General features: G+C 37.6%; 1 protein-coding gene across 4 annotated transcripts in view; it reads left to right on the top strand.

The window, feature by feature from the left end:
- Positions 1–4,081: 4,081 nt before the first annotated feature.
- Positions 4,082–24,820, top strand: part of KIAA1191 (KIAA1191 ortholog) — a 31,081-nt gene continuing 10,342 nt past the window's right edge. Inside the window, exons 1-5 of one of the 4 annotated variants that reach the window (XM_056811630.1) lie at positions 4,082–4,403; positions 6,412–6,488; positions 9,225–9,415; positions 11,380–11,506; positions 19,230–19,354. In XM_056811630.1, coding sequence (XP_056667608.1) covers positions 6,461–6,488; positions 9,225–9,415; positions 11,380–11,506; positions 19,230–19,354 — 471 coding nt within the window. In that variant the 5' untranslated portion in view covers positions 4,082–4,403; positions 6,412–6,460. Of the gene's footprint in view, positions 4,404–5,598; positions 5,713–6,411; positions 6,489–9,224; positions 9,416–11,379; positions 11,507–19,229; positions 19,355–24,820 lie in introns of those variants that run through there. The other 3 variants (XM_056811629.1, XM_056811631.1, XM_056811632.1) reach the window with 3 other exon arrangements.

Genomic DNA, 24,820 nt, shown 5'->3' with positions numbered 1-24,820 from the left:
CTTTGAGAGCTCATTCCTCTAAGCTAGTGGTTCTCAACCTTTCTAATGCCATGACCCTGCAATACAGTTCCTCATGTTACGGTGACCCAAACCAAAAAATTATTTTGGTGGCTACTTCAAAACTATAATTTTGCTACAGTTATGATTCAGAATGTAAATACCTGATATGCATTATGTATTCTCATTGCTATAAATCAAACATAATTTAAACATAGTGATTAATCACAAAAACAATATTTAATTATATATATTGAGAGATATTAATCCAGCAGGAGGCAGCCTGAGCGCTGTGGTAGGAGATAAGTCCTGCCTGGGGAAGGGGTCCACAGATGCTGCCTTCTTCTTCCTGTCATCTCCTTCCATAGTGAGCTGAGGCTTCACTTTGCTGGGGTTACTCAGCTCTGTTATCAACTCCAGGAGTTATCTGCTCCAGGACTTGTTCTTAACCCCTCCAGAGCCAGTGCCTGGTGCTCTCTCTGGGTCTCTGTTTGAGTCTGGTCTCCAGGCAACAGGGTAAATCCATAGCCCTTAATAGGGGGAGGGCTGCTGATAGGTAACTAATATTAGTACAATGTGCAGGCAGCAGGGTCCTCATTCTTTCCGAGATCTTGCTGTAAAGTAGCGCGATTTCTCAGTGGCTGAAGCCATCGGAAATATGTATTTTCTGATGGCTTTAGGTGACCCCTGGGTTGCAACCCACAGGTTGAGAACCGCTGCTTTAAGCTGATCCGCTGAGTTGAATTTGGACTGGAACACAATGAGTTCCTGCTGCCACTTATCTGAGAGTCACTTCACCAGGCAACCTGGTGAAAGACTTTGATAGGTCTTGACATCTTGATAGGACCTCCAAATATGCCAAACTAAAGAAAAACACAGAGCTACCATGATGCAATAGCAAGAGTCTAGATACTTGATAGCAAACTAGATTCTAAAGGAGAGACCAAGAGGACAAAAAAGGTATTTAAGATTATATTGTATAAAGTAATACTGTCTAAGGGAGATAAAGATATGCTTAAGAGGTAGGAACCTCTTTACAAATTCAGTTCTTTAGGATAGAGTATAATTTCCAGGAGTGTAGGAATTAAAATTAAGAATTTGACTAAAATATATGAAAATTAGAAATAATATGATGTCATTGTTTTAATGTATTATTGCTCAAAGTTGAAATGACTTTTAATAGCTTTTTATTACAAAAGAGGTAGAAAGAGTGAAAGTAGAGAAATACAAAAGGTAGAAAAGATATTTAGCCTTTCTAACTAAATATTGCTCTGGTGCTTGACTCAGCCAGGATTTGCTGACCTTCAATCAGAATTAAGCTCTCTCCAAGAGTCAGGAAAAGACAGCTAGCTATTCACTCACCCAAGTTCCCTCAAAGGGGTAGATCAAGACAATGACTAGAGCTGAAGGCACTGATCTGTGGAGGACAACTCAAGCTGAATCATCTCTTAAGTCAACCTTCTTCTGAAACTAATCTCAAGCCAATCATCTCCAGAAGACCATCCTAGAAGACAATCTCCAGGAGGCAGTACCAGGAAACTATCTTGACCACCCTCCCCCAAGCTGAAGGATTCATGGCTTTAATGGTGACTTATTGTCCCTTCCCCTCTTCACAGGGGCCAATAACAGCAAAATTGTCTAGTTTAGGGGGCAGTGTTTGTGGGAACCAGTTCTCACCTTCTGGAGGAATGAATACTCATCAAAAGGGTTCACAGATTCCTGACTGAGTTTCTGAGGGTTTGAATTCTCTAAGTGGTTTTTTAGTTCCTCCACCTAGTGCTAAATAGGGTATTCAAGCTTTTGTTGATTAAATTCAAAAGTAGACAAAGGGGAGTTAATCCTGTCTTCATAATCTGGTGAGGTACTAAGTAGGGGTACTTAAATTATTGTTAACTAAAGGTTAACCAAAATAGACAAAGGGAATAAAAGATTCTCATTCACAAGTGTAAACTCAGAATAGACAAAGAGAACAAAGAATTCCCTTTTAACAGGAGCTAGGCAAAACCTATTCATAGTCACTTCAATCTATCTGTTCAGTATAGGACATAGGTCAATCTTGGGGTTTTTCAAAGACAGGTTATTGGGGACAGGGGTCAAACTGGGAGTTACAGAAAGCAAGGTTGTCAAAACTTAGCTGTCAGAGACTTGTCTAAAACTTGTTAACTAATCTGTTAAGTGTATTTTGTTTTATTAGGATTATAATAATGCTTTCAAAGATTTCTTTGTTTTTTAAAAAATATCTGATAAGATGTTTGGAACTTGCTACACAGTTATAAGTTTGTATCACCTCTGCTATAGATGTGGTATATGGTTCTATAATGCTTAAATCTGACAGCTATAAGATTTAGGGTTGGAATAATTAACTTCTCAATTAGTCAGAGAGGAAATGTTTACAAATCATCTTATAGTAATGAAGTAAGTACAATTTAATTTAACTGTATTAAAGACACATCTTGGTGGCAAAGCTTCATTTTCTGGAGGTTTAACATATAACTATCATGTCAACTTAAAAAGTACCCTGTGACACCATGTGATGTTCTGCTGTGCAGGTTTTAGCAAACCTTTTAATAATACAAAGTTAATTTTGGGGTATTAAAGAAAAGGGTACAGGCTAGTATTCATTTTCATACCTACTTGATTCTTTTAAGAACAAGTCTTTAATAGGGCCCAGGAAGAAAATGATCACAGCTATCACACATAGTCAACCACTCTGGGACAACCACTGTCTTGGGAAAGACATCCTGTAATCAATTTATTAAGAATTTCCACTGAACTAAAAGAACTGGAGGTCCTGTATTTACTTTAGAGGTGTATAGGAAAGGAAGGACACAGAGTATTTACGAAGTGATAGTTGAATGTGTTGGGGGCTGAAATGTCCCACAAACCCTACCAAGTAGCTGTAAACAATCAAAAAATATATGAACAATAACTAGATGATTAGTATGGACCTACTTTTCAGATAAGACATATGAATTGTTTAGATTTACAATTTTGAGGAAGTGACATTAGTTCCTTGGGAACAGAGAGCAATAACCACTCAAACAAATGACCTCTTCCTTAGTAACTAGTAAAGATAAAAAAAAGCATTCCTGAAAACCTCTTACCTTCCCCTTATCTTACCTTACTTACCTCCCTTACTTACTTGTTTCTTCTTACTAGCTACTCTATTATGATTATGATAATACTCTGTTACTCTTATAATAAAGCTTGTTTTCTTAGCACTGAAACCGTCTATTTTCACCTAATTTCACCTTGCCCACCAAATGGAATGTAACTGAATTTTTGAGATGTAAAATGTGGATATAAGCTGTTCTTTGCCTGTTTTTGTATCCCATGCTTAGCACAATTCCAGACAAGTAGTGACACCCTTGTTTTCTGAAACTCCAAATTGACCCTTGACTCCGATAACCTGTCTTCAAGAAACTCTTAGGCTGACCCTTGTCCCAAACTGAAGAATAAACCTCAAGCACACCTTGATCACCTTATATCTGAATAGCAAGATGTAAATATCCTTTTTGTCTTCCTAGTTTCTCCTGTTGTAACTAGAGTGCTCCCAGGTACCCTAACTCCTGGCTACACACATCCTCTTTCCCAAGCCTTGATATAACAAGTCAATTGTCCTTTCTTTCATATAGTCCCTGTAGTATATCTATGACCCCAAGTTCTTTAGTTTAGTGGAAATTCCCATTATTGGCATTATTCCCCAGACAGTGTTGTCCCAGAATGTTTGGCTCTGTGTTGATGGTTGTGATCACTGTCACCCTCATCCTGATTAAAGAACTCTTCTAATATAACTATTCTGGTAGTTATGGGTTATTTTTTTAAGGTTTATAGTAGGTACTTAAAAATGCTTATTGAATTAATGAAAATGAAGATAAAATTTTGAGGGAAGGGGTAAGGAGATGGCGATAGAAGGCAAAAGCAGATGAAAGTCGTGATTTTCTACATCTGCCAGGGGTTCTAAAGATCCAAACTAAATAGTCAACTGCAAGACCAGGGTTGGGCTCATTTCATTTGGAACTACATTTCCCAGAGGGCCTCGGGCGGGTGTCCTGGTCCATACGTATCACTTCCTCTCTTCCATTTCCCTCTCTTCCCCTCCTTCGGAGGACAGCCGACAATTTCATCTCTCGCCCAAGTCTCGCGATCTCTACGGCTTTTATAAGGGCAGGTTGTGGATTCAACCTCGCTTCACTTATCATTTCTCAGCTGCGTCCGTTTAGGTCTTGGCGCAACTTGCGTCATGGCCTCGGTTCGCTTCTTGCTTCGGCGCTTAGAGAGCGACGGGGGCCTAGAGCCTTGTTAGTCTGAACTTCCTGTCCGTGGCGAAGCCTCGGGCTGCGGACTGTCTCTTCTTCCCCGCTTCCCCCTTCACCCCTTTCTTCCTCCCCACGGAGACCCAGCTGGTAAGAGAGCCAAGACTGGTGGGGGTGTGTGGTGGTGGTGGTGGTGGGGTAGAAGGACTGGTTGGGGGAGATGTCAGTGGGAAAGGTGAAGGAGGGGCGGGGGGGGGATTTGGGGGCCTTTGGGGAAAAGTCAGCTGGACTGGAGTGTGACTGGGGGGTGGGGAACTACGGATGCCCATGGAGCTTCCTCTTGAAGGGTCCTGCCTGGGACTAGAGGGTTTGAGGGGCTTCAGGTGTGTGGGTAGGGGAGGCATTGGAATATTTGTGTTTTGAGAGTGCCCCGTGACCGTGGGGGGTCGTCCTGGGTTTCATATGCGTGAGATTGATAAAGAGTATAAATGAGGAGGCAAGGTTTTATGAAGGTGTATATAAGAAGGTGGGGGAAGTGCTATGAGTTGAGGGATGTGTAGAGGGTCGAGGGAGGGGCAGTAGGAGGAATAGGCTGGGGATGGGCCTTTGAAAGCCTATGCTATTTTAGAAAAGTTTGGTTAGTGATATGGAATAAACGGGTGGTTTTGTTCGTCTTCCCAAGTTTACTCTATTTCCTAGGGGTTTGGGAAGTTAGTCCATGCTTACAACTGGGATAAGTCTTAGGCTTAGAAAAAGGAATGGAATTGAAACCTTTTTAGTGTGGAAGTCTTGAGCCCTTCTGTTGTCACAGACCAAGCCCAGACCATTTTTAAAAAGGTATCTCAAGTACTGTCAGAAATTCTTCCTTATGGTACATCCACACTAGGATAGTTTAATTACTGGTGGCTCATATGGTTGTAATGGCCTGGGAGATGATGATACTTTATTATGTGATTCTTGTACCTTAGGGAAGTCCAAAGTCTGGGTATTTTGAGCTTCAGTGAAATCTGTTTCAGCATCTGTTTTAATGAGTTCTGTAGTTAAAGTGTGTTAGAACACTTTTCAGAGACTTGCAACTTTAGGGAAACAAGTTTCACTTGAACATATGTAGTAGGCTCAGAAGTATGTATGTATCCTGTGGAAGCTTATGGGGGGAGGGGATTTGATAAGATGTAGAAAAACTACAAAGTACAATAAATAATTACACATGAAAAAGAAAACAATACTAGTGTCATTGAATTTTGTATTTAGGGGGTGCAATGTCAGAAGGCCTTGTTTTGTGGGGAGGGACTCAATGGGGAGGTAAGGAAATTTAGTAAAAGACTTTTGTTTTGCTTAATTCTAGTCAGAGCCTCTGCCTGAGAGCTTCTTGAAACTCTGCTAGTATATCACTAGCTGCAGAATGTTCCCCTTTGACATCTTTGTCCTATCTGCATAACTTCTACAGGCTTTCACTGTGGTAAGCAGATGTTCTCTTTAACTATTTACAACATTCTGTTTTAATGTAGGGGGGAACCAATAAGGTTAGGCTTTAGATTTTGTTCAAGGGCTCATGATTTCCTCTGTGGGATGATCTCTGAGTTATTTTTGGCCAAAAAATTATCACCTTTTCTGACAATAGGTTGATGAGCCTCTCTGAACTTAATCTGGGCAGGACAGCAGATGTCAGCCATTGAACTTTAAGTATTTCAATTACTCTACTCCAGTGTTTGGATAATCCTATATATTTTATCTAGTTAAAACATTATTCTGAGAAGGGATTCTTCAGTTAAACCAGACTGTCAGAGGGGTTTATTGATACAAAAAAAAGTTAAGAACCGAAGTCTTAAGAGTATGCATAGGCTGGGTAAGAGCTTACCTCTTAATGTGAGTATTGCATTTATTAGCTCTAAATCTATCTGCCATAGATTATGTTATTTAAGAACTTAGTCACTTCTTTTTCATGATAAGGCATCAAAGGAGGGCTTTAACTTATATTTCTAGTAGATGTTTTACTATTTTTTCAGGGAATTATCCACCAATGGTGTGTTTGCCATGTGCTACTTAACTTCCAAACTCATCTATATTTGTTGAAGTTTCAGTGGTAATGGTAGTATTTTTTAGTTTCCTCAGCTTTCAGTATATGAAAATGAGCTTTATTATTTTTATTTGGTGACAGGGAATCAGAGTTCTTCATATCTAGAGAAACACTTGGATCACAGTCTTTCATGGCATCCAGAGAACCAGATGTGCCTGGTAAACTTAATTCTATCTAGTAAAGTCATATTTTGTTTTTTTTAGTTGTTTAAGTTATTATGGAAGGAAACTTCATTTGAAGCCAAGGGTTTTTTTGTAAACTGTTTTTAGATTTGATAGACTGATACATTTATAATTGTCTTACCCACAGAAAATCACCACAGTGATTTGTACTCTCACAGACTCACATAATGTTAGAGCAGGAAGGGACCTTGGCACTAGCTAGTCCAAATCCCACCTTTCTTTTAGGAATTGAGGCCTAGGTAGGGGTATTACCTGCCTAAGAATATATCCCTAGTGACTAGCTAAGGCTTTCAACTATCATTTTCCACCAAATCAGGAAGCTTTCCTTTCTTAATTTATATTTGCTTGTTATTTACACTAGGTTTTGTAGAAAATCTAGTTAACCAATTCTTGCCCTCAAGGCTTCTGTATTCCTTAAAAAAGGGGAGAAATCCAAGCACTGAAAGGTTGTTCTTTGCCAGTCCACTATGAGCTTCTGAGCACAGAATAAGCAGTAGCAAGGACTGAGGTCAGACCTGAGGGAGAACTGACAGGTAATGAGGTATGGGGAACACTAGAACAAGTTGCCCCTGTCATTAGGAATAATCCATGTTTGGGCAAGATTGTGAATAAATACGCCTATTCAAAGTCAGGAAGATGAATAAAATGAACTCTTAAAATAAACCTCTTGCATTGGTTTAGTAGGGAGATCTTAGAGGTTTATCCAACACAGAAGAAGAGAGGATTTGTGACTGCTAAAACTTGTTTCATAAAGATTCATTTAGAAATATAGTATTTGCTAATTCTAGAGTATTATTAAACCTAATCATTCATAATCAAATTCACAAATGCAATTTTTGACCTAATGATTGGTTAGGAATTAGCTACTTTAGTTGAGATGATAATTGGATTTTTTATTGTGATTTCTGGATCTATCTTAGACCAATAATTAACTTCTTGGTGTTTGATGTCAACATATTTCCCTTTGTTATCAAGTCAACTAACCAAGTGTTTAGTATTGGGGATTCAAGAAAGGTTAAAAATAATCTCTCCTCCTCAGGATCTCACAGATAGCAGTAGGGAAGACGATATGAAAATAACTATCTCCAAACAAAATGTATACAGAATAAGTTGTAGATAACAAACAGAAAAGGCACAACTTTAAAGGTGATTGGGAGAGCCTTTTTGTAAAAAGTAAGATTTTAAGGAAACCAGGAGTTAGAGATAATCAAGAAAGAAAATTTCCTGCCATGAGGGAGACAGCTAGGAGACATTTGGAAAATGGAGTGTCTTATGAGAAAAACAGCAAGGAGAGGCCAATGTCATGGGATCAGAGAGAGAGAAAGCAAGTGTGTGTATTTGTGTTTGTTGTAGGTTTAGAGTTTTTATTTTTTTATTTAAAAAACTTTTTTAAACCCTTATCTTCTCTCTTAGTATCAGTTCTAAAACAGAGTGGCAAGGGCTATTTCTGTACTATGGAATCAGCTTAAAATTCTAGATTATATCAATTTAGACTGGCAGTATTTTTTTCACTCATTGTCCCTGTGATTACCCTAATTCTTATTGACTATTTCCTCTATGGATACCCTAATTTATACTGACTGCTTCATAGACTCACAGCTTGTTAAGAACTCAGTGTCTTCCTTCTAGACATAAGGAAACTGAGTCACCTTTCTTCTAGCCCTTATGATTACTGATTGATGCTGCTGCAGTTATTGTGCTCTGTGGACTGAAAAGCAAACACTTTACCAGGATTATTGTATAGATATATATTGTGTATCTAGATATGCCATGTCTTATATCTCTTATAAAAATAAAAATTAACCAGACTTTTAATTAACCAGATTAAGCAAATGTCATCTTTTAATGTAGAATCTAGACAAACAATCTTAATATGAAGAGTAAGCTAGTTAAATGAACCTTGTATCCCTGGCTAGCAGTCTTATTTGAAACCCTACTGAAGCATGAAAGAGGAAACTGTCACCTGGGAATAACCTCGAAGTTAGGTAACAGTATTGCTTTATCTCAGCCTTGCAAAGTTCAGATATAACAAAAGATTCCTCCAGACTAAGCCAAATCAGTTTGCAGTGTAAAAGTAGAATAGCTTTTGTTGATGGAAGTGAATGCTGAATGGCAATGAAATATGTTCTGCAGGGATAATTCTGAACACTTAAAACTAGACAACACATTGTTATATTTGAAAAAGATTTTGTTACAGATCATGTGAATACTTATTGGAGATAATTCATTGAAGATAGATGTCAATTTTTAGGAATTCTTAATGCAGCTTTGATAGCCCTAGAGAAGTATTTGTAGTAGTGGTGGAATTGGAAAGTCACCTACATTTGGAACTAGTGATCTTTGAAGAGGTCATTCTAGATCACCTGTCACAGAAGTTTTTCTTCTTGACAAATTGTTATGTGTATCACACACTTAGGGTGATGAGATTTAGAGCTAGAAGGGACCTTAATGAAATCATCTAGTCCATCACCAAAATCATTTTACAGATGAGGAACCAGGGCCCAGAGAGGAGAAGGGGTTTTGTCTTAGGTTATATAAGTAATATCCCGTAAATCCTCTAAATCCCTTGGTCTTTACATGCTGGTGCTTTTACTTTGTAGCAGTAACATTTGGAATTCTATTTTTCTCTCCCCTATTTTGACTAGAGGGAGAATCAATATATTACATTTTTTCACTACATGTATTCTTCATTATGGACATCTTTGTTCTTAGCCATTGAGCACAGTGCAGGTGGGCTTCTAGGCAAGATGTCCCTACCAATTGGAATGCATCGTCGGGCATTCAGTTATGATGATGTCCTGGAGGATCCCACACCGATGACTCCGCCTTCATCAGACATGTGCAGTAAGGTTCTATGGAAAAAGCCGGTCATCCCAGATCGGAAGTACCAACAGCTTTCCAAGGTATTTAATAGCTGTTGTTTTATATAGAACATAACACTTTTTTATCCTTTTAAGAAGGGGAGAAATTTGAGAGTTAGAATAATTGGGAAGTGACATCATAACACTTAGGACAAACATGAATCACTTTGTGTGTAAAACACTGTGCAGGGCATTAATGTCGATACAAAGTTTAGTTAAGCAATCCTTTAACACTTATAGTCTCAGGTGGCTAAGGTATAAAACAAAATGCTCTTTGGTCTGAGGGTGGAGATTGGTCCCAAACCTGGGGAATCAGGGAAGCCTTCCTGGAAGAAGCAGCATTGAGGTGAATTTTAAATAAAGATGACTAGGAACTTAATAGATTTAAAAGGATTAAAGTAGTTCATTGTATACTTGGGACACAGTTTGAGCAAAGGTACAGAGGCAGTAGAGGTTAGGTCATGTTTAGGGAATAGAAAGTAGTAGGAGCTAATTGCAAGGAGGGGAGAATAGTTTAAGAAATTTTAGAAAGTTGAGAATGACCTTCAATGCCAGTCAGAGGAGTTTCTTTGAGGCTTGATAAGCCATGAGGAGATAAAGAAGAATATAGGCCTGACTCATTTTCTATAGTCAGTTGGTGAAGTGGAGGCTAGATGATCTGCAGATTAGCTTTTTCCTTTCTATTTCTTCCTTGCTGTATATAAATCTAGTCTTTATCTTTGCTAAATCCTAGGCAAGTGTTATATCTGCATTTCAAAAATGAGCAATGAGACTAAGGAGTCTACAAGAGTCAGACCTGACCACAAGGGAAATATTTTGTGTTAAACAAGTTTTGTGTCAAATACACTAGAAGTACAAGAAAAAACTTTTTCTACTTACTGGATGTCAGCTGCCTTTATGGTCGTTGGAAGCCTTTCCAGACTTTTATAAAAAGAGATTAGATGTGTGGAAGCAGAGCAGAAAAATGTCTGAGGATAGATTACCCCTTTGTTTCTTGAGTATAAATCAAGCATTTTTAAGGTAAGGTCAAGGCTTGATCCAGCAGATGAGTGGATGGGAAGAGGCAGTATAGTCACACCAGTTTGGGTGAGGACAACTTTAATCCTTTGAGAATGAGAAGAACTTTGGAATGCTGACTACCTCTTTTTCTGCCTTCTTTCTTTCCTTCCCTCTTCTTTGTCTTTTGAGTTTTATGAGAAAGGAGAGAATTAACCCTTTATTTTCCTACCACTTTCTCCCCAAAGATTTGAGCATTGAAAAAAATACTTGGAATATGGAAATTAATCCACACTTTATTGTTTAAAGATGAAAAGACTGGGATTTAGAACTGGAAAGAATTTTAGGTATATAACTTTGTGTAGCCTCCTTGTTCTACAGATGAACCTAAGTGGTTTGCTTAGTGTCATACAAAGGGGGAGAGATAGAACTAGTTTTCTGATTGCCAGTCCACTCTTCTTAGCTTTGTAATTGAGTCCTTCATTTAAAACATCTTAAATTAGTATTCTTAATGGTTTTATAGGTACCCAAGCCTATAATGTACTTCACTATTTATGTCTCTTATTTATTGACCTCTCTCAAAATTCCTTAATAATTGGATGTGGGCAAATTAGCTGACTGATTTTCTTTTGCTGTTTTCTACTACCTGCCCATCTTCCTTGCAATTCACTTCCAGAAATGTTGGAAATTATCCATAAGATAAGACTTAAGATAATCAGAACATATAAATGGATATTTGCAGTTGACTTAGGTCTTTGCACATATACTAATATTTCTATTAGGTAGTGAATTTACAAATAAAGACCTAAAATTAAAACTATTTACATTTTGAAAAATATATATATTTTAACAAAACACAAATAACTTCATTTGTTCAAAACCCTCTTCTAGTTTTGTTTTTGTACTTTTGAAGTAGAACAGGTACATTTTAGTAGACATTGCAAACAGAATTTGTGATGTAATTTTCTTCCCTGTCCATTTCAAAAGTGTTCCTCACCCTTCCTGCACAGGTTGAGGATGGTGAAACTAGTTTGTCCTCTCCTTCCATAACCCCCTCAGCTTCCAGTGACCAAATGAACAAGGTCCCAGTGGTGAAGGCCAAAGCTACGCATGTCATCATGAATTCTCTAATTACAAGTAAGCAAGCACCCTTAACCTTTTATAAAAGTTGAGTTGGAGGGTGGGGGTGGTAGTTGGAAGTCAAGATGCCTGAAATGAACTTTCAGATGCTATACCTCAAAATTTCACTCAATGCTTGAACTTCCTGATTTGGTTGTTACAGAAAAGAAACTGTTATATTTTATGGAAGGTTGGCTTTGAGTTGGCATCTCCCAAACCTAGTTTCTAGCATCTTAGTTGATGTACCAGATTTGTATTTGGTTCTGCAGCCTAGCTAACATATATGGTTTTAAGAAAATGTTTATTTGAATTTAATTTTTCCTTTCAGGAAAAAGAAAGTGTTTTAAAATTGTGGCTTTTGGAGCAACTGTGTAGCACAGTGGATAGAGTGTTAGGCTTGCCAGGATTGGGTTCAAGTCTCGCCTCAGATACTTCCTAGCTGTGTGACTCTGGACAATCCAATTTTCTAGCCCTTGCTGCTCTTCTGTCTTAGAATTGATACTAAGACAGAATGTAAGAATTTTTTAAAAATTGTGCCTTCTTATCCATTGGGCAGAGATAAAGAGTTGAATCTTGGAACAATAGGATTTAGAGTAGGAAAAGATCCTAAGCCCTTTATTGTATAGTGTAGGATACAAATGCACAGAGAAAGGGAGTAATTTGCCTGACATCACACAGGTAATAAGAGGGGATCCTGGGATTGAATGCAGTTTTTCTGACATTAAGATTAGTTTTCAGGTTGGTGGTCAGGGGAGGTAGGTTTGCACTAAAGTTAATTAATTACTGGATACATGCTGATTTATTTATCTGTGGTTTGCAGTTGTAACCTAGTTAGAGGTCTTAGCTTTTTAAGAAATTCAAGCTTAAATGGCTTACTTTTTTATATTTTATTAAGTTACTTAAGGTAGATCTGGTAGCTTGGGAGAAGTCAGTAATTATTGGAATGAAACTTCTTTCCCTGTTCTGTTTTTGATGTTTTGTTTATTTGCATAGACTTGGCTTAGAGCTTTGTCAGCTGCTTTTCTGAAGCCATTGGAAGGTACTAGGGAATGCTTTCCACTCCCTGATTTGTACAATGGCTTTCCAAGGTCAGAAACACTTGTTTAACCAGGTTTAGGAAACCAACATCAGGGATGGTAACAGTGATTTGAAAATTATCTAAAGAGCTGGTCAAAGTGTTCAGGGGCCATGTCAGCATTTTAAATCATGCAGGTTGACAACTCGGGCCTAAAGTCTCTTTGCAAATGAGCGATTGCTTTGTTTTGAAAAATTCTGAAGGCTGTTTCAGTGTTGGAAGAACAGTAGCAGTTTAGCACAGTGTGTATAGTATATATCTAGTAGATAAGGTTCTAATGTTGGTATTATGAAATATTTCCCTGGGAAACTGGACCTGTGTACAGTGCAATGAATGGTTAAGTAGATCTTGCTAATTATTCCTAATAGACTTTTTGGAGTTTAGTGTCATAGGATTTTGAGCTGAAAGTGGCCTCTAACACTATCAGTTTTTGGCCTAGGAAGCTGAGGACCACAACGATTAAATGGCCTTTCTGGAAATTAAATGGCCTTTCAGGGACTAAATAGCCAAGTTTGGATCTGAACCTAGGACTTGTGACTCTAATATTCTTTCTATTATACTATGATGCTATGATTAGAATGACAGGAATTTTTTTTTTGTCAAAGAAGTAGCTAAGAATCATCTAGTCTACTGTTTTTCAAACTGTTGCACAGAATCTTGATGTCTCTACATCATGAATAGGGAGGTGAATGAGCATATCCATACTAATGAGCCCTTTAGAAGGGCTTGCTTTCTTCTTCCAGCTTAGCTGGCAGGGTCCTCTGATTTGGAGTATTTTATACTAGACTTTTAGTCTCCCTCCTCTGCTCTAACTTTTGTATCTACTCCCATAGGGTCTGATGTTTTTAGACAAGTCAGTACTCTTCATCCCTGCCTGTCCTTGTATCTGACCCTGAAAGTCCAACTTTGTTATACATATGCATGTACATAAGCTGAAATGTGAGGTAGTTGTTGTTGAGTCATTCAGTCGTATCTGGCTCTTCATGACCCTGTGGAACACAGCACACCAATGTTAATGGAGTTTTCTTGGCAAAGTTACAGGAGTAGTTTGTCATTTCCTTTTCCAGTGGATTAAGGCAAACAGAGGTTAAGTGATTTGCCTAGAGTCACACAGCTAATTAAAGGCTGAGGCTGGATTTGAAATAGGGTCTTCCTGACCCTATCCATTGAGCCACACAGCTGCCTCTGCAACCATTCCTTCTCCCATATGATTTAAAATTATAAACACCTGCCCTCAGTAGGAGCTAGTGTTAAAATATTGACAAATGTTCTTGCTTCTTGGGAGGCCCCATGGATTTGACTCTGGACCTGTGTGTCTCCCAATACTTTATTTCAAGCATAAAATTACTTTGGAGAAAGCATTGATCTAGTTCAGTGCCCTCATTTTTCAGAATAGAAAACTGAGACCCAGAGAAATAAAGTGGCTTGAAGATCATAGAGCACAGAGTGAGGCATCAGATACAGTAGAAGTAGTTTTAATTTTTAGAAAGATAGTTCAGAATCAACCATCACATTGCCATGAACTTTGGTTTCCTAGGTTTGAAATAGCAAGTATAGTTTGTGTCTCTGTTTAAAAGGGGGGGAAAAAGGTCTTGTTGTTAAATATCATGATCAGGAAGCTTATGTGAAAGTAGAAAGGCAGTTTTAGTGAGTTTTATTCTTAACTGCATATTCCTACAAATTTGGAATCATCGACTATCTTTAAGGTGAATGTCATGGAACATTTGCCTGGTTGAAAACTTGTAGTCAGGCTGGCTAATGTCTAGCTAATTTCTCTAGTTTGTTTTAGTGCTTTTGAGAGAATGTGTTTCAAGATATTTCAAGAAGACCCAGCCTTTGCCAGAGTTACGTTGTAGAATGTGACAGAAATCTTTAGTGTCCCAAAATATTGAAATGTTTGACCTTGGTGGGAACTGTTTGTCTATTAGGTTATTTTCCTGCTCTTTTAAAAGTTGCTCTTGTTAATTAAATATTCTTAGTTTCATATGTACTTAACACTATTGTGTGTACATGACTTTTTTGGGGGAAGATTTTTTTTTGTTTTTGGACCATACTTGTGATTCCATTCAGGTAAGAACTATTGGGATGGAAACTTCTTCCACTGATTCAGATAGTAACCCTGCCACAACTTCCAGTCTTAAAGTTGTCAGGGACCCTCAGAGTAAGTGACTTGTTCATGATGACATAACCAGTGTCTATCATAAGTAAGGCTTAAACCTCATTTGACTCTTAAGGCCAATGAAATACATGCAATGATAGGTTTATTTAATTCATATATTAGAATCATGGTTTTGAATCTTAAAAGATAATCTGGTTCACCCCCTTCCTATTATAGATAAGGAAACAGAGGCCCTGAGGGGCAGAGGGACTTTTTCAGGGTCTGACTGATAATAAGGAAAGTCAGTCAGTTAACAAGCCTTTATTCAGCACTTACTATGTATCAGGCACTGTGTAAGCTCTGACGATTAAAAAAAAAACGGTAAAAAGTAGTTTCTACTTTCAAGGAATTCTTAGTCTTTGTGGCACAGACAACATGTAAATAACTGTACAAAAATGTTACCTATAAGTTATGTAGTGTAAACTTGAAATAATCAGCGGGAGAAGAAACTAGAATTAAGAGGGTTTGAAATTGTTTACTGGTTGTTTGTTGTATTTCTACACCAAACTCTGTGTGTGTTTATGTGTGAGAAAGAGAGTTCGGACTTCTTTTATTTCAGATAAGAGAGATGTTTATCTGATGCCTATTTTCCTTGCTCCTCTCTTCATGTTTTGTACACTCTTCTTATGCATCCAAAATTGAAAGAAAAATCCCCAATCAGTACTGAAGAGCTGTAAGAACTAGGTAGTGGGGACAAATGACTCTTACCTTCAGAATGGTCTAAATCTAGCCACAGGGCCATATTTTTTCTCTTTTTCTTAAACTCCCTTAATTTTTAAGATTCTAAAGAAACAGGTTTTTCCCTGCCCTAGGGTGGTAGTATTACATCATTATATCGTTCCTTCTCATTATTAAACTTTCCTTTCTATATTTCTCTGGTTTCTTGTGTTTGTATCCCAGTTCCTACTTAGCTTTGAGCTTTTCATCTGAATTCTTGATGGCTCTTAATTCCATTAAAAGTCCCCCCCCCCCCCCCCTTTACCATCATACTCAGCTTTGTAGAGCAGATTATTCTTGGTTGTAATACTTTCTTTGCTTTTTGCAGTATTCAAAAATCTCATTTTATTTATATATATGTATATATATATATATATAAAACCCTTACCTTCCATCTTGGAATCAATACTTTGTATTGGTTTGAAGGCAGAATTGTGATAATTGTAAACCTTAAAATTTCTTAGACTTATAAATGTTGGAAATTTCACCATTGGGAAATTTTATACTTGATAAATTTCCTATTGATAGTGGGTCTTGGCTATTGGAATGTGAACCCCATTGGCATGGGAGGTTCCTCCTCCTCCCTTAAAATTACTTTAGGACAGAAACCTTTTGCTGAACAATGGAAAGGACTTTGACCTATGCTTAAGCATAGAACAGGAATTTCTTTGAGTCATGATTGATTTTAGAATTGATACAATGGAGATACTTGGAATGACAGAACCAAGTCTTGGAAATTGCAATCTCCACCCTACTCAGTCCTAACAGGATTTAGGAAGGGCTGCAGCATAGATCAAAATTTAATTATTCCAGTCTCTACCCTACTCAGGGTAACAGGATTTAGGAAGGGCTGTAGCAAAAGATCAAGATTTAATTATTTGAGAATATGACCTCCAACAGACATGTGCAAAGCCACAGACCTCTGGGAGGTCCTGGGTTAAGCTAGAGCCACCATTGGCACAGGGAAAATGATGGACAGGGATTGGTAGATGTGAGAACTGAGGGGAGGGAACTTGGATGGTTTCCTTAAAGATAGAGGGGTCTGAGGACTGAGGGGTGGTTGGAGAGTTTTGGCTCTGAGTGGTTGGAGAGGTGCTCTGAGAAGCTTGCTCTGAAGGAAGCTGGAGGTGGGGGCCTCTGAGACTGTTTCTCCATTTTGGTCACGTGAGTAATAGGGACTGATCTCCTTTCTTTGCCCCAGCTATCTAAGGGCTTGGGCCTTTTGGCCCAGCCTAAACAGAGGGGGTATTTAAGCCCTATTCCCTTCTCTCCCCTTTCTCTCTCTCTCTCTCTCTCTCTCTAATTCCTTTCTTCCTCCTGTTTGTAATTAAACTCTATAAAAGACTGACGGCTGACTTGAGTTTTCATTTAGGAATTACATAGCTGAATTCCTTGGCGACCTTAAATTAATATATATCAGTCTTTTAAAGTGATTTCCTTGTCACATAATGGCTAGGCAGTGGGGGTTAAGTGACTTGCCACAGAGCTGAGAAGTGTCTGAGGCCAGATTTGAACCTAGCATCTCCCATCTCTAGGCCTGGCTCTCAATCCACAGAGCTACCCAGCTGCCCCCCAAAAATCTCATTTTAAAAATTGAAACTGTGAGGTCTTGTGTGAACCTGAATATGATTCCTTGGTTCTTGAACTATTTCTTTCTGGATGCTTGCAGTATTTTTTTCTTTGATATGGGGAGCTCTGGATTTTGGCCATAATGTTCCTGGAACTAATTTTGTGCAAATAGGCACCAACCATTTATTAAGCTCTTACTATGTGCCAGGCACTGTCTTAAGCCCTGGGGATACAAGGAGTTTACATTTCCAACAGGAGAAGACAGGACATAAAAGCGAGCTGGAAAGAAGTGGGGTAGATACCTGCACGGTGTGGGGGAGAATGGTGTTGAAGTTTGGAATGTCAGAAGCAGAGCATTAGAGCCAGGAGGGAAAGGACTGTTCTAGTTTGGGCCCCTCTCCTAACTGTAGGCTTTGAGGAGACCCGAGGCCTCAGAAACTGAAGGATAAGGCAGCTGAGCTATGGTTCCAAAGTGAAGTCCTTATGTCTTCATTTTGACTTCTAGTTCTATTGGTTATGGAAAGTTTTCATGAATTCTTTAATTATGGTGTCTTGTTTGTTTTTTCCCCTTTAAATTGAAGTTTTCAGGGAGTTCAGTGACTGATTCCTTAGGTACTTCTCTTTGACCTGTTTTCTAGGACAGTTGTTTTTGACATCAGATTTTATATTTTATTTTCTCAATATTTTGATTTTGTTTTTAATATTTTTTGCTATGTTGTGGAGCTATTGGTATCTCTTTGGTTTAGTTTAGGTTTCAGAGGGTCCATTTTTTTTAGTACTTTCTCTTCTAAGCTATTCATTCTTTAAGTTTTTCCCCAAGAGCTTTTATTTTATTTCATTTTTTTATCTTTTGCTTAATTTCTCCTAGGTATTCATGTAACCTTTGTAGAAAAACCAGATTTTCCTTTGATTTATCATTCTTTGCAGTTGTTAACAGAGTTTTTCTATTCTTCTTGGGGATCTTTAGATTTGCAATTATTTCTGATATTGGCTGGTGTTTTATTTTCTTATCTGTCTTAACTTTAATTCCTGAACTGAGACTTTGTGCTAGGTCCAGACTCCACTTTGGTTGTGATTCTGAGGGGAGTTGTTAGTCCTGCTTGATCTTGCTTGGGACCCTGTATTCTTGCACTAGTCTTCTGGGTTAGGCCTGCTTGGATTTTTTAGGTTCATAGTGTTGGAACTTCAGGCTCCCCAGGGTCTCAGGACAGAGTGTTAGGAGCTTAAGAGCCTTTGGGTCTGTAGGTACTTATGAGGGCTCCATCCTAAAGTGGGGCTTTCTCTGAGTTCTTAAAGACCTCTGTTCTTGCTGCCTATGACATCTCTAATTGTGCTGGAAGACTATACCATCTTGGTGCTGGAGAGGTTTCTTTGTCCTATTATCCTTGGGCTTCTGGCTGATCTGTCACAGTAGTTTCTCACTGGATTTCTTTTTTTTTTAATTAAGGATATTAAGAATTATTTAATATGGTTTTCAATACCCATGGGGGAAATTATTAATCAAATAAAAAAGATTTATAATAAAAATTCTACAGGAATGGGGGCAGCTGGGTGGCTCAGTGAATTGAGAGCCAGACCTAGACACAGGAGGTCCTGGGTTCAAATGTGACTTCAGACACTTCCTAGCTGTGTGACCATGGGCAAGTCACTTGACCCCCATTGCTTAGCCCTTACCACTCTTCTGCTTTGGAACCAACACTTAATAATTGATTCTGAGACAGAAGGTAAAGGTTTAAAAAAAATTATACAAGAATGCCCATTAAAATTCAACAGAAACCCCTACCCCATCACTCTAAATGTGTGCAATTCTAAACACCTGCCATGATGGTGTATTTACTCTCCCCTTCCCCCATCTCATTGAATTGCTTGATCTTTAGTCTGAGAATTTCACTGCTTTGCTGGGAAATTGGCTTTCTCTTCATGCTGCCTAATTGGTGGGTGCTAAAGAAGCCTTTTAATTTCAAGTACTCTAGAAGTAGAATTGAATTTTTATTTGATAAGCTATCCTTTGGGAATTTTTTTCCCTGGTCTATCTAGAACTACCTCTCTGCTCTTGGTATTAAATTAGTTTTAGTTTCCTTGTTGATAATAGTAGAACAGCTGGGGCAGCCTGACTCATCCACAATTCTAGAACTTTTTTCATTAATCACTCATCCCAGGTCTAATGTGTGGAGCATCTCTGCTTTCTATCTATGTATGTGAAAACCTGTCTTCTGTTTCAGAACAGACACAAGAGAGCATCCAACGCTTTGAACAGCAAGCAGGGCTGAGAGACGCAGGATATACTCCCCATAAAGGCCTCACCACAGAAGAAGCCAAGTACCATCGTGTGGCGGAGGCTGTCCATGTGAGCACATAGTAGCTTGAAGGATTTAGAAAATGTCACTTATAGAAACTTAACATAAAAAATGCAGTAGATATTTCACATAATAAAAGCTCTCATTTCTAGATTGTTTTAGGCCTTTCCTAATAACTATCTTGTGAGGAAGTTGGTAAAATAATCATTCTCATTTTATGTATTATAGTATTCTTGCATTTATTCTGCAGAATGCAGACTGGCTTGAGGTCAAGAGGCAATTATTTTTTTTTTCTATCTTTTCCTTTCAGATTTAATTTGTTGAAATTTCAAAGAATCTGTTTGCTCACATCTCATCTCTTTCTAAATTAAATTCTTTTTTAGTCTTTGTTCTTATCATTATGTGACTTGATATAAAGGTTAATTGTCTACAGCTACTTTGTCATCTTTGACAGTGCAATGTCATGAATTCATAGGTTAACTGGGTAATTTAAAATAACTGAATACATTGTTAAAAAACAGATTTAGGGATTACAAATCTTAGATAAAAGTATTGTATACTTTGGAGTTTCCCATAATACTTGGTGAGGAGAGGGGATTTATATGTAGAGCACAGTGGTGGCTCCAGATTTGGTGGCACAGTGTTTGGGAGTGGGACCAAAGAAAATGAAAAATTCTCTTTTGGAAAAAGAAATAATGTTAGATCTTTGTAAAAAGTTTTATTTCTTATGTTTGAGCAGGAAGGCTCCAAGCAAGTCTTTGTCTAGGAATAAAAGGGCTCAAATAACTCAATATTTGATCTCACCACAAATGTATTTTTTTTTTAACCCTTACCCTTCTGTCTTTCAATACTGTATATGGGTTCCAAGCAAAAGAGCAGTAAGGGCTATGTAATGGGAGTTAAGTGACTTGACCAAGATCATATACTAAGTACTGTCTGAGACCAGATTTTTGAAGGTCTCATAGGCCTGATTCTTAGTCCACTGAGCCACTTACCTACTCTGCACAAATATATTCTGATATTTGACTCTTGGCCATCAAGCTCTGAAATGCCTCCAGATTTCCATGCATAATTTCAGCAGTTAAGCAAAGAAGGCTGTTCTTGCATGACTTCAAACTGATTGTCTAGAGCAGAAGCTAGAGAACTTTTTTTTCTCATTGAGTATGACTGATGTAGGGGAGAAATTAATTTAGAGCTACATACAGATAAATATGCTCAACATACCCCACTATAATCATTTTAACTTATCTACTTAAAAAATACAAATATTTTCCATTTTCCATTATGACTTCAAGGGGCATTAACCCCATCTATTCCTTCTCTAATCTCTCATTGGGTTATAGAGATGATTCCAGAATTTTAAATGTAGTGACAGAGCATTACAGATAGGCACATCTAATGAAGCTTGCTTCAGGTATAGAGTTGGTGATATTGTCTCTTATCTAGCCTTGCTTTTTACAGAAAATATTGCATTATTCTACTAGCTTTATTTTCTTTCATTCTTAACGTTTTAGGAGAGGAGAAATACTTGTTGTTCCTTACTGCCCCTTAAGATCATCTTTTAATCGCCAAAAATCAAATCAGTTTCTATTCCTTTAGGTTATTTCATCCATCAACATCATTATATCCCATTTCTAATTGCAGTTATCTCCAGTTTTGAACCTAGTTCTAGTCATCCTTTCTATATGAGAGAACAAGAAATCTTTTCTCTACCCCAAATTAAACCTTCTTGCTTTAAGATTTTAGTAGACTTGTGAGCAGTCCCTCAAATAACCTATTTCTTAGCACCCTCAGCCTCCTCAGGTTCTATGATTTACACTTTAATTTTTATTCATCCATTTACAGTGGTAGTGCTATACATTAGATCTCATTTTCTCCCATAATTGTACTACCTATAATGTGAATCTTAAAACTTCTCAAACTCTACCTTAAAACATTTGGTTAAGGCTATTCCCATTTAAACAATGGAGGTACTTGGTCAGGAATGTATTGAGAACTTAATCTTACTCCACCTATATTTAGGCATACCTTAAGGGGAAGATAAAGTTGTAAAACTCCTTACTGAACAATGAAAAAGTACTTAACCCATACTTATAGTGAGGCAAAAGCCCTTAAGCTAGGTCTATTTTTAGATCTAATACAAAAGGGTGCTAAGTACCTATGAAGGTCAAATTAATCACTAAAAGGGCAAGCTTAGGAAAGAGATGTGAATTATAGAAGGTGATAGATAACAAGATGTGAATTAAGAATGGTCGGTCCTTTGGAAAACGTCTACTGTGATTGGTAGATGGCAAAATTTAGGGGAGGTGACATAAGAGAAAATTCTCTTTAAAAGGAGGTCAGGAGCTAAGAGCTGGGTCTCTTTGTGGCTGAATTTAGTTGAGCTCAGGAGCTAAACTGGAGGGTCTCTCTGAACACTAGAGTTTTGCCTGGGACAAAATCTTGTGGTGAGTGATTAAGACTGACTTAGTTTCTCTCTTAAAGAGCCTAGGCCCTAGCCTTTTCCTGTTATTTCCTCTTACTCTGTCTCCCTTTCCTTAATTCCTTCATTTATATTAATTAAAATCTCCATAAAACCCAGCTGACTTGGGTATTTCATATTTGGGAATTTTTCCCATGGTGACCACTTAATTTTTGATTTAAATCAAGACACTAAAAATTATCTTTACAGTTTGGGCAATTCACAGTCGAACCCACATTTTCACGATCAGTTTATGGCAACCACTCTTTTGTCTGTAACAATACCCTACCAGAACTCTGAAAATTTTCTTTCTCATTGTCCATAGAGTCCTGCCTTTTGATTCATTTTCTTTTGTCTTGTAATATTTAGTCATAAATATCTAGACTCTTGGATGATATGGAGGCTATATGCCCTTCCGTTACTCCCTTCTTATGTCTTTGATCCCACACTTCTTTGCTTTTGCATAGGCTGTCCCTGATGCCTATAATGCATTTCTTCTTCACTCCTATTAAACTCAATTCTTAGCTTTTTTTTTTTTAAAGACTCAGGTTCTATCTTTTGCATAAAGCTTCTTATTAAGCCTTGGAAATGGGCTCTCCTTCCTCAGATTACTTCGTATTTACATACATATATATGCATGAGGTGTATTACATTCTAGAGGAATTAAAAACCTTTGAAGACAAGGGGACTTTCTTTTTCTATGTGTCCCAAGTACCAGTACAGGACTTTACACAGAGGACATATTTAAACTGGGCTGGAGATCAGAATTGAGACAATAGCTCTCTTCCTTGAATCAGAGCCACCTAGCTCCAACTTGCTTCTGTTGTCGAATACAATAAGGCCCAAAACAAAATAGCCAGGAACAGATTAAAAAGGAGTTTAAAATAAAAAGGCTAGAAAATGTTTTTATAAATAAAATGAGAACAATATAGTGAAAAAAAATTATAGAATATGAATGTAATAGAATACTGTTTTGCTGTAAGAAATGACAAAGGGTACTGTTTCAGAAAAACTTGAGAATAAATGATGCAGAGTGAAGTAAACAAACTTAGAGAACTTTTTGTATAACAATATGTAAAGTTTTTTTTTTATTTTATTTGGTCATTTCCAAACATTATTCATTGGAAACAAAGATCATTTTCTTTTCTTCCCTCCCCCCTCCCACCACCTCTCCCATAGCCCACGCACAATTCCACTGGGTATCACATGTGTTCTTGATTCAAACCCATTTCCATGTTGTTGGTATTTGCATTAGTGTTCATTTAGAGTCTCTCCTCAGTCATATCCCCTCCACCCCTGTAGTCAAGCAGTTGCTTTTCATCGGTGGTAAAGTTTTTTAAAGACAATTCAGAATTAGGAATTCTGATCAACATAAACCAATCACAGTTTTAGATTCTTGCTGAAATTCACTTCCTGTCAGATAATGAACTCATTGCAGTTTGAGACATTTTTCTTTTTGGATATGGCCAATGTAGACATTTATTTTGCTTGACTATGTATTGTATTTTGTGTACATATTGTGTTTGTGTGCGTGCATGTGCACACACACACAGAGTATAAATATTTCTTTCTCAGTGGGGGTAGGATTGAAGGTAGGTTTTCATTGATTTAAAAAAATATTATTTAAGAATAATAAATGCTTGTTGACTTCTAAGTGCATTGCAAAGTTTCCATTAGATTTCTTTAGAAATCTATGAATTGTGAATTATTATTTTTAAAAACCTATTTTTTCTCTTTTCCTACCCTTGTTAATACTTTGGGGAGAATGAAAAAAGATGTGCATATCCAAACAAGACAATATTTTCATATTGGCTATGTCCAAATAGTTATATTTCCTTCTGTATATTAAGTTAATCATCTCTCTGTCAGGACCATTTTTTTTGGTCAGATGTCCTAGATGTTATTTATGGCATTTCTCAAGCACAAATATTGATAGCATTTGTTTCCTCTTAATTTTGCTTCTTTAAATAATTCATGATTTCCAATTATAGCAGCATCAGGACAGTATGTTAAAGATGCTTTTGTGGTAGGGAGCAGCTTGCAGTCATTGAAGGTATTTTATGTCTCTCCAATGAATTTTTGTATATCTTTTTCCATCTGGTCACTTTTGCTTTTTAAGCTTTATTCTTTTCAGTGAATTTTTGTGTCTCTTTTACCTTTTGGGCTATTCTATTTTGTAAGGCATTCTTTTTTTCAGTATTTTTTGGTGACTCCCTTTACCATGCTGTTGACTTTTTTTTATGATTTTCTTGCATCACTCTTATTTTCCCAAATTTTCCTCTACCTCTCTTATTTGATTTTTAAAATCCTTTTGGTGCTCTTTCTTTTAGGTTTGAGACCAATTCATATTTTTCCTTGAGGTTTAGATGTTCTAATTTTGATTTTGTTATTTTCTTCTGAATTTGCTTTGATATTTCCTGTCACCATAATAACTTTATATGGTCAGGTGGTCAGGTTATTTTTAGTTCATTTTTCCAGCCTTTTTTTTGGGTGTAGCTTTTTTTTTTTTAGAACTGGTTCTGGCAGGTGATCTGCAAGTGTTTAGTTCTTCCAAGGTGCTATGATCCAAGGAGGAGAGTTCTTATTATTACTCTGTTGGCCTGTGCTCTGGTCTGTTGCTCCATTGCTCCTGCAAATGAGCAAGGATCCCTGCTCCATTGCTGCTGCAAACTCTTTATGTGCTACTGGTTTCTTATTACCCTGACATTGTAACCCAGAACTGTGCAACATAATCCTGCACCCAGTGCTAGCAGAGGGATCTCTTGAATTTCCTTCTGGCCAGTTGTATGACCCCTTTGCCATCGTTGGGCAGAGAGCTCTGGAAGTCCCCAAGGCCTACTGCTGGTTTGCTGGGTATTGTCCATGTTGGACTATGATCTGTTCTCACACTGGTGTTCTTCCTGAGCTCTTGTAAGTTGTCTTGGGCTGAAAAAATGTTTCACTTTGTCCTTTTGTGGGTTTTGCCACTCCAGAATTCATTTGAAGTTGTTTGGAGGGGAATTTGGTTCAGGTCCCTGCCTTTTCTCTGCCATCTTGGCTCCTCTGTTTATTTGTA

Source organism: Monodelphis domestica, chromosome 1 (genome assembly GCF_027887165.1).
Source record: "Monodelphis domestica isolate mMonDom1 chromosome 1, mMonDom1.pri, whole genome shotgun sequence".
NCBI classification, from domain to species: domain Eukaryota; kingdom Metazoa; phylum Chordata; class Mammalia; order Didelphimorphia; family Didelphidae; genus Monodelphis; species Monodelphis domestica.
Note: the sequence above shows the minus strand (reverse complement) of the source record. Positions and strands in the feature narration are given on the sequence as shown.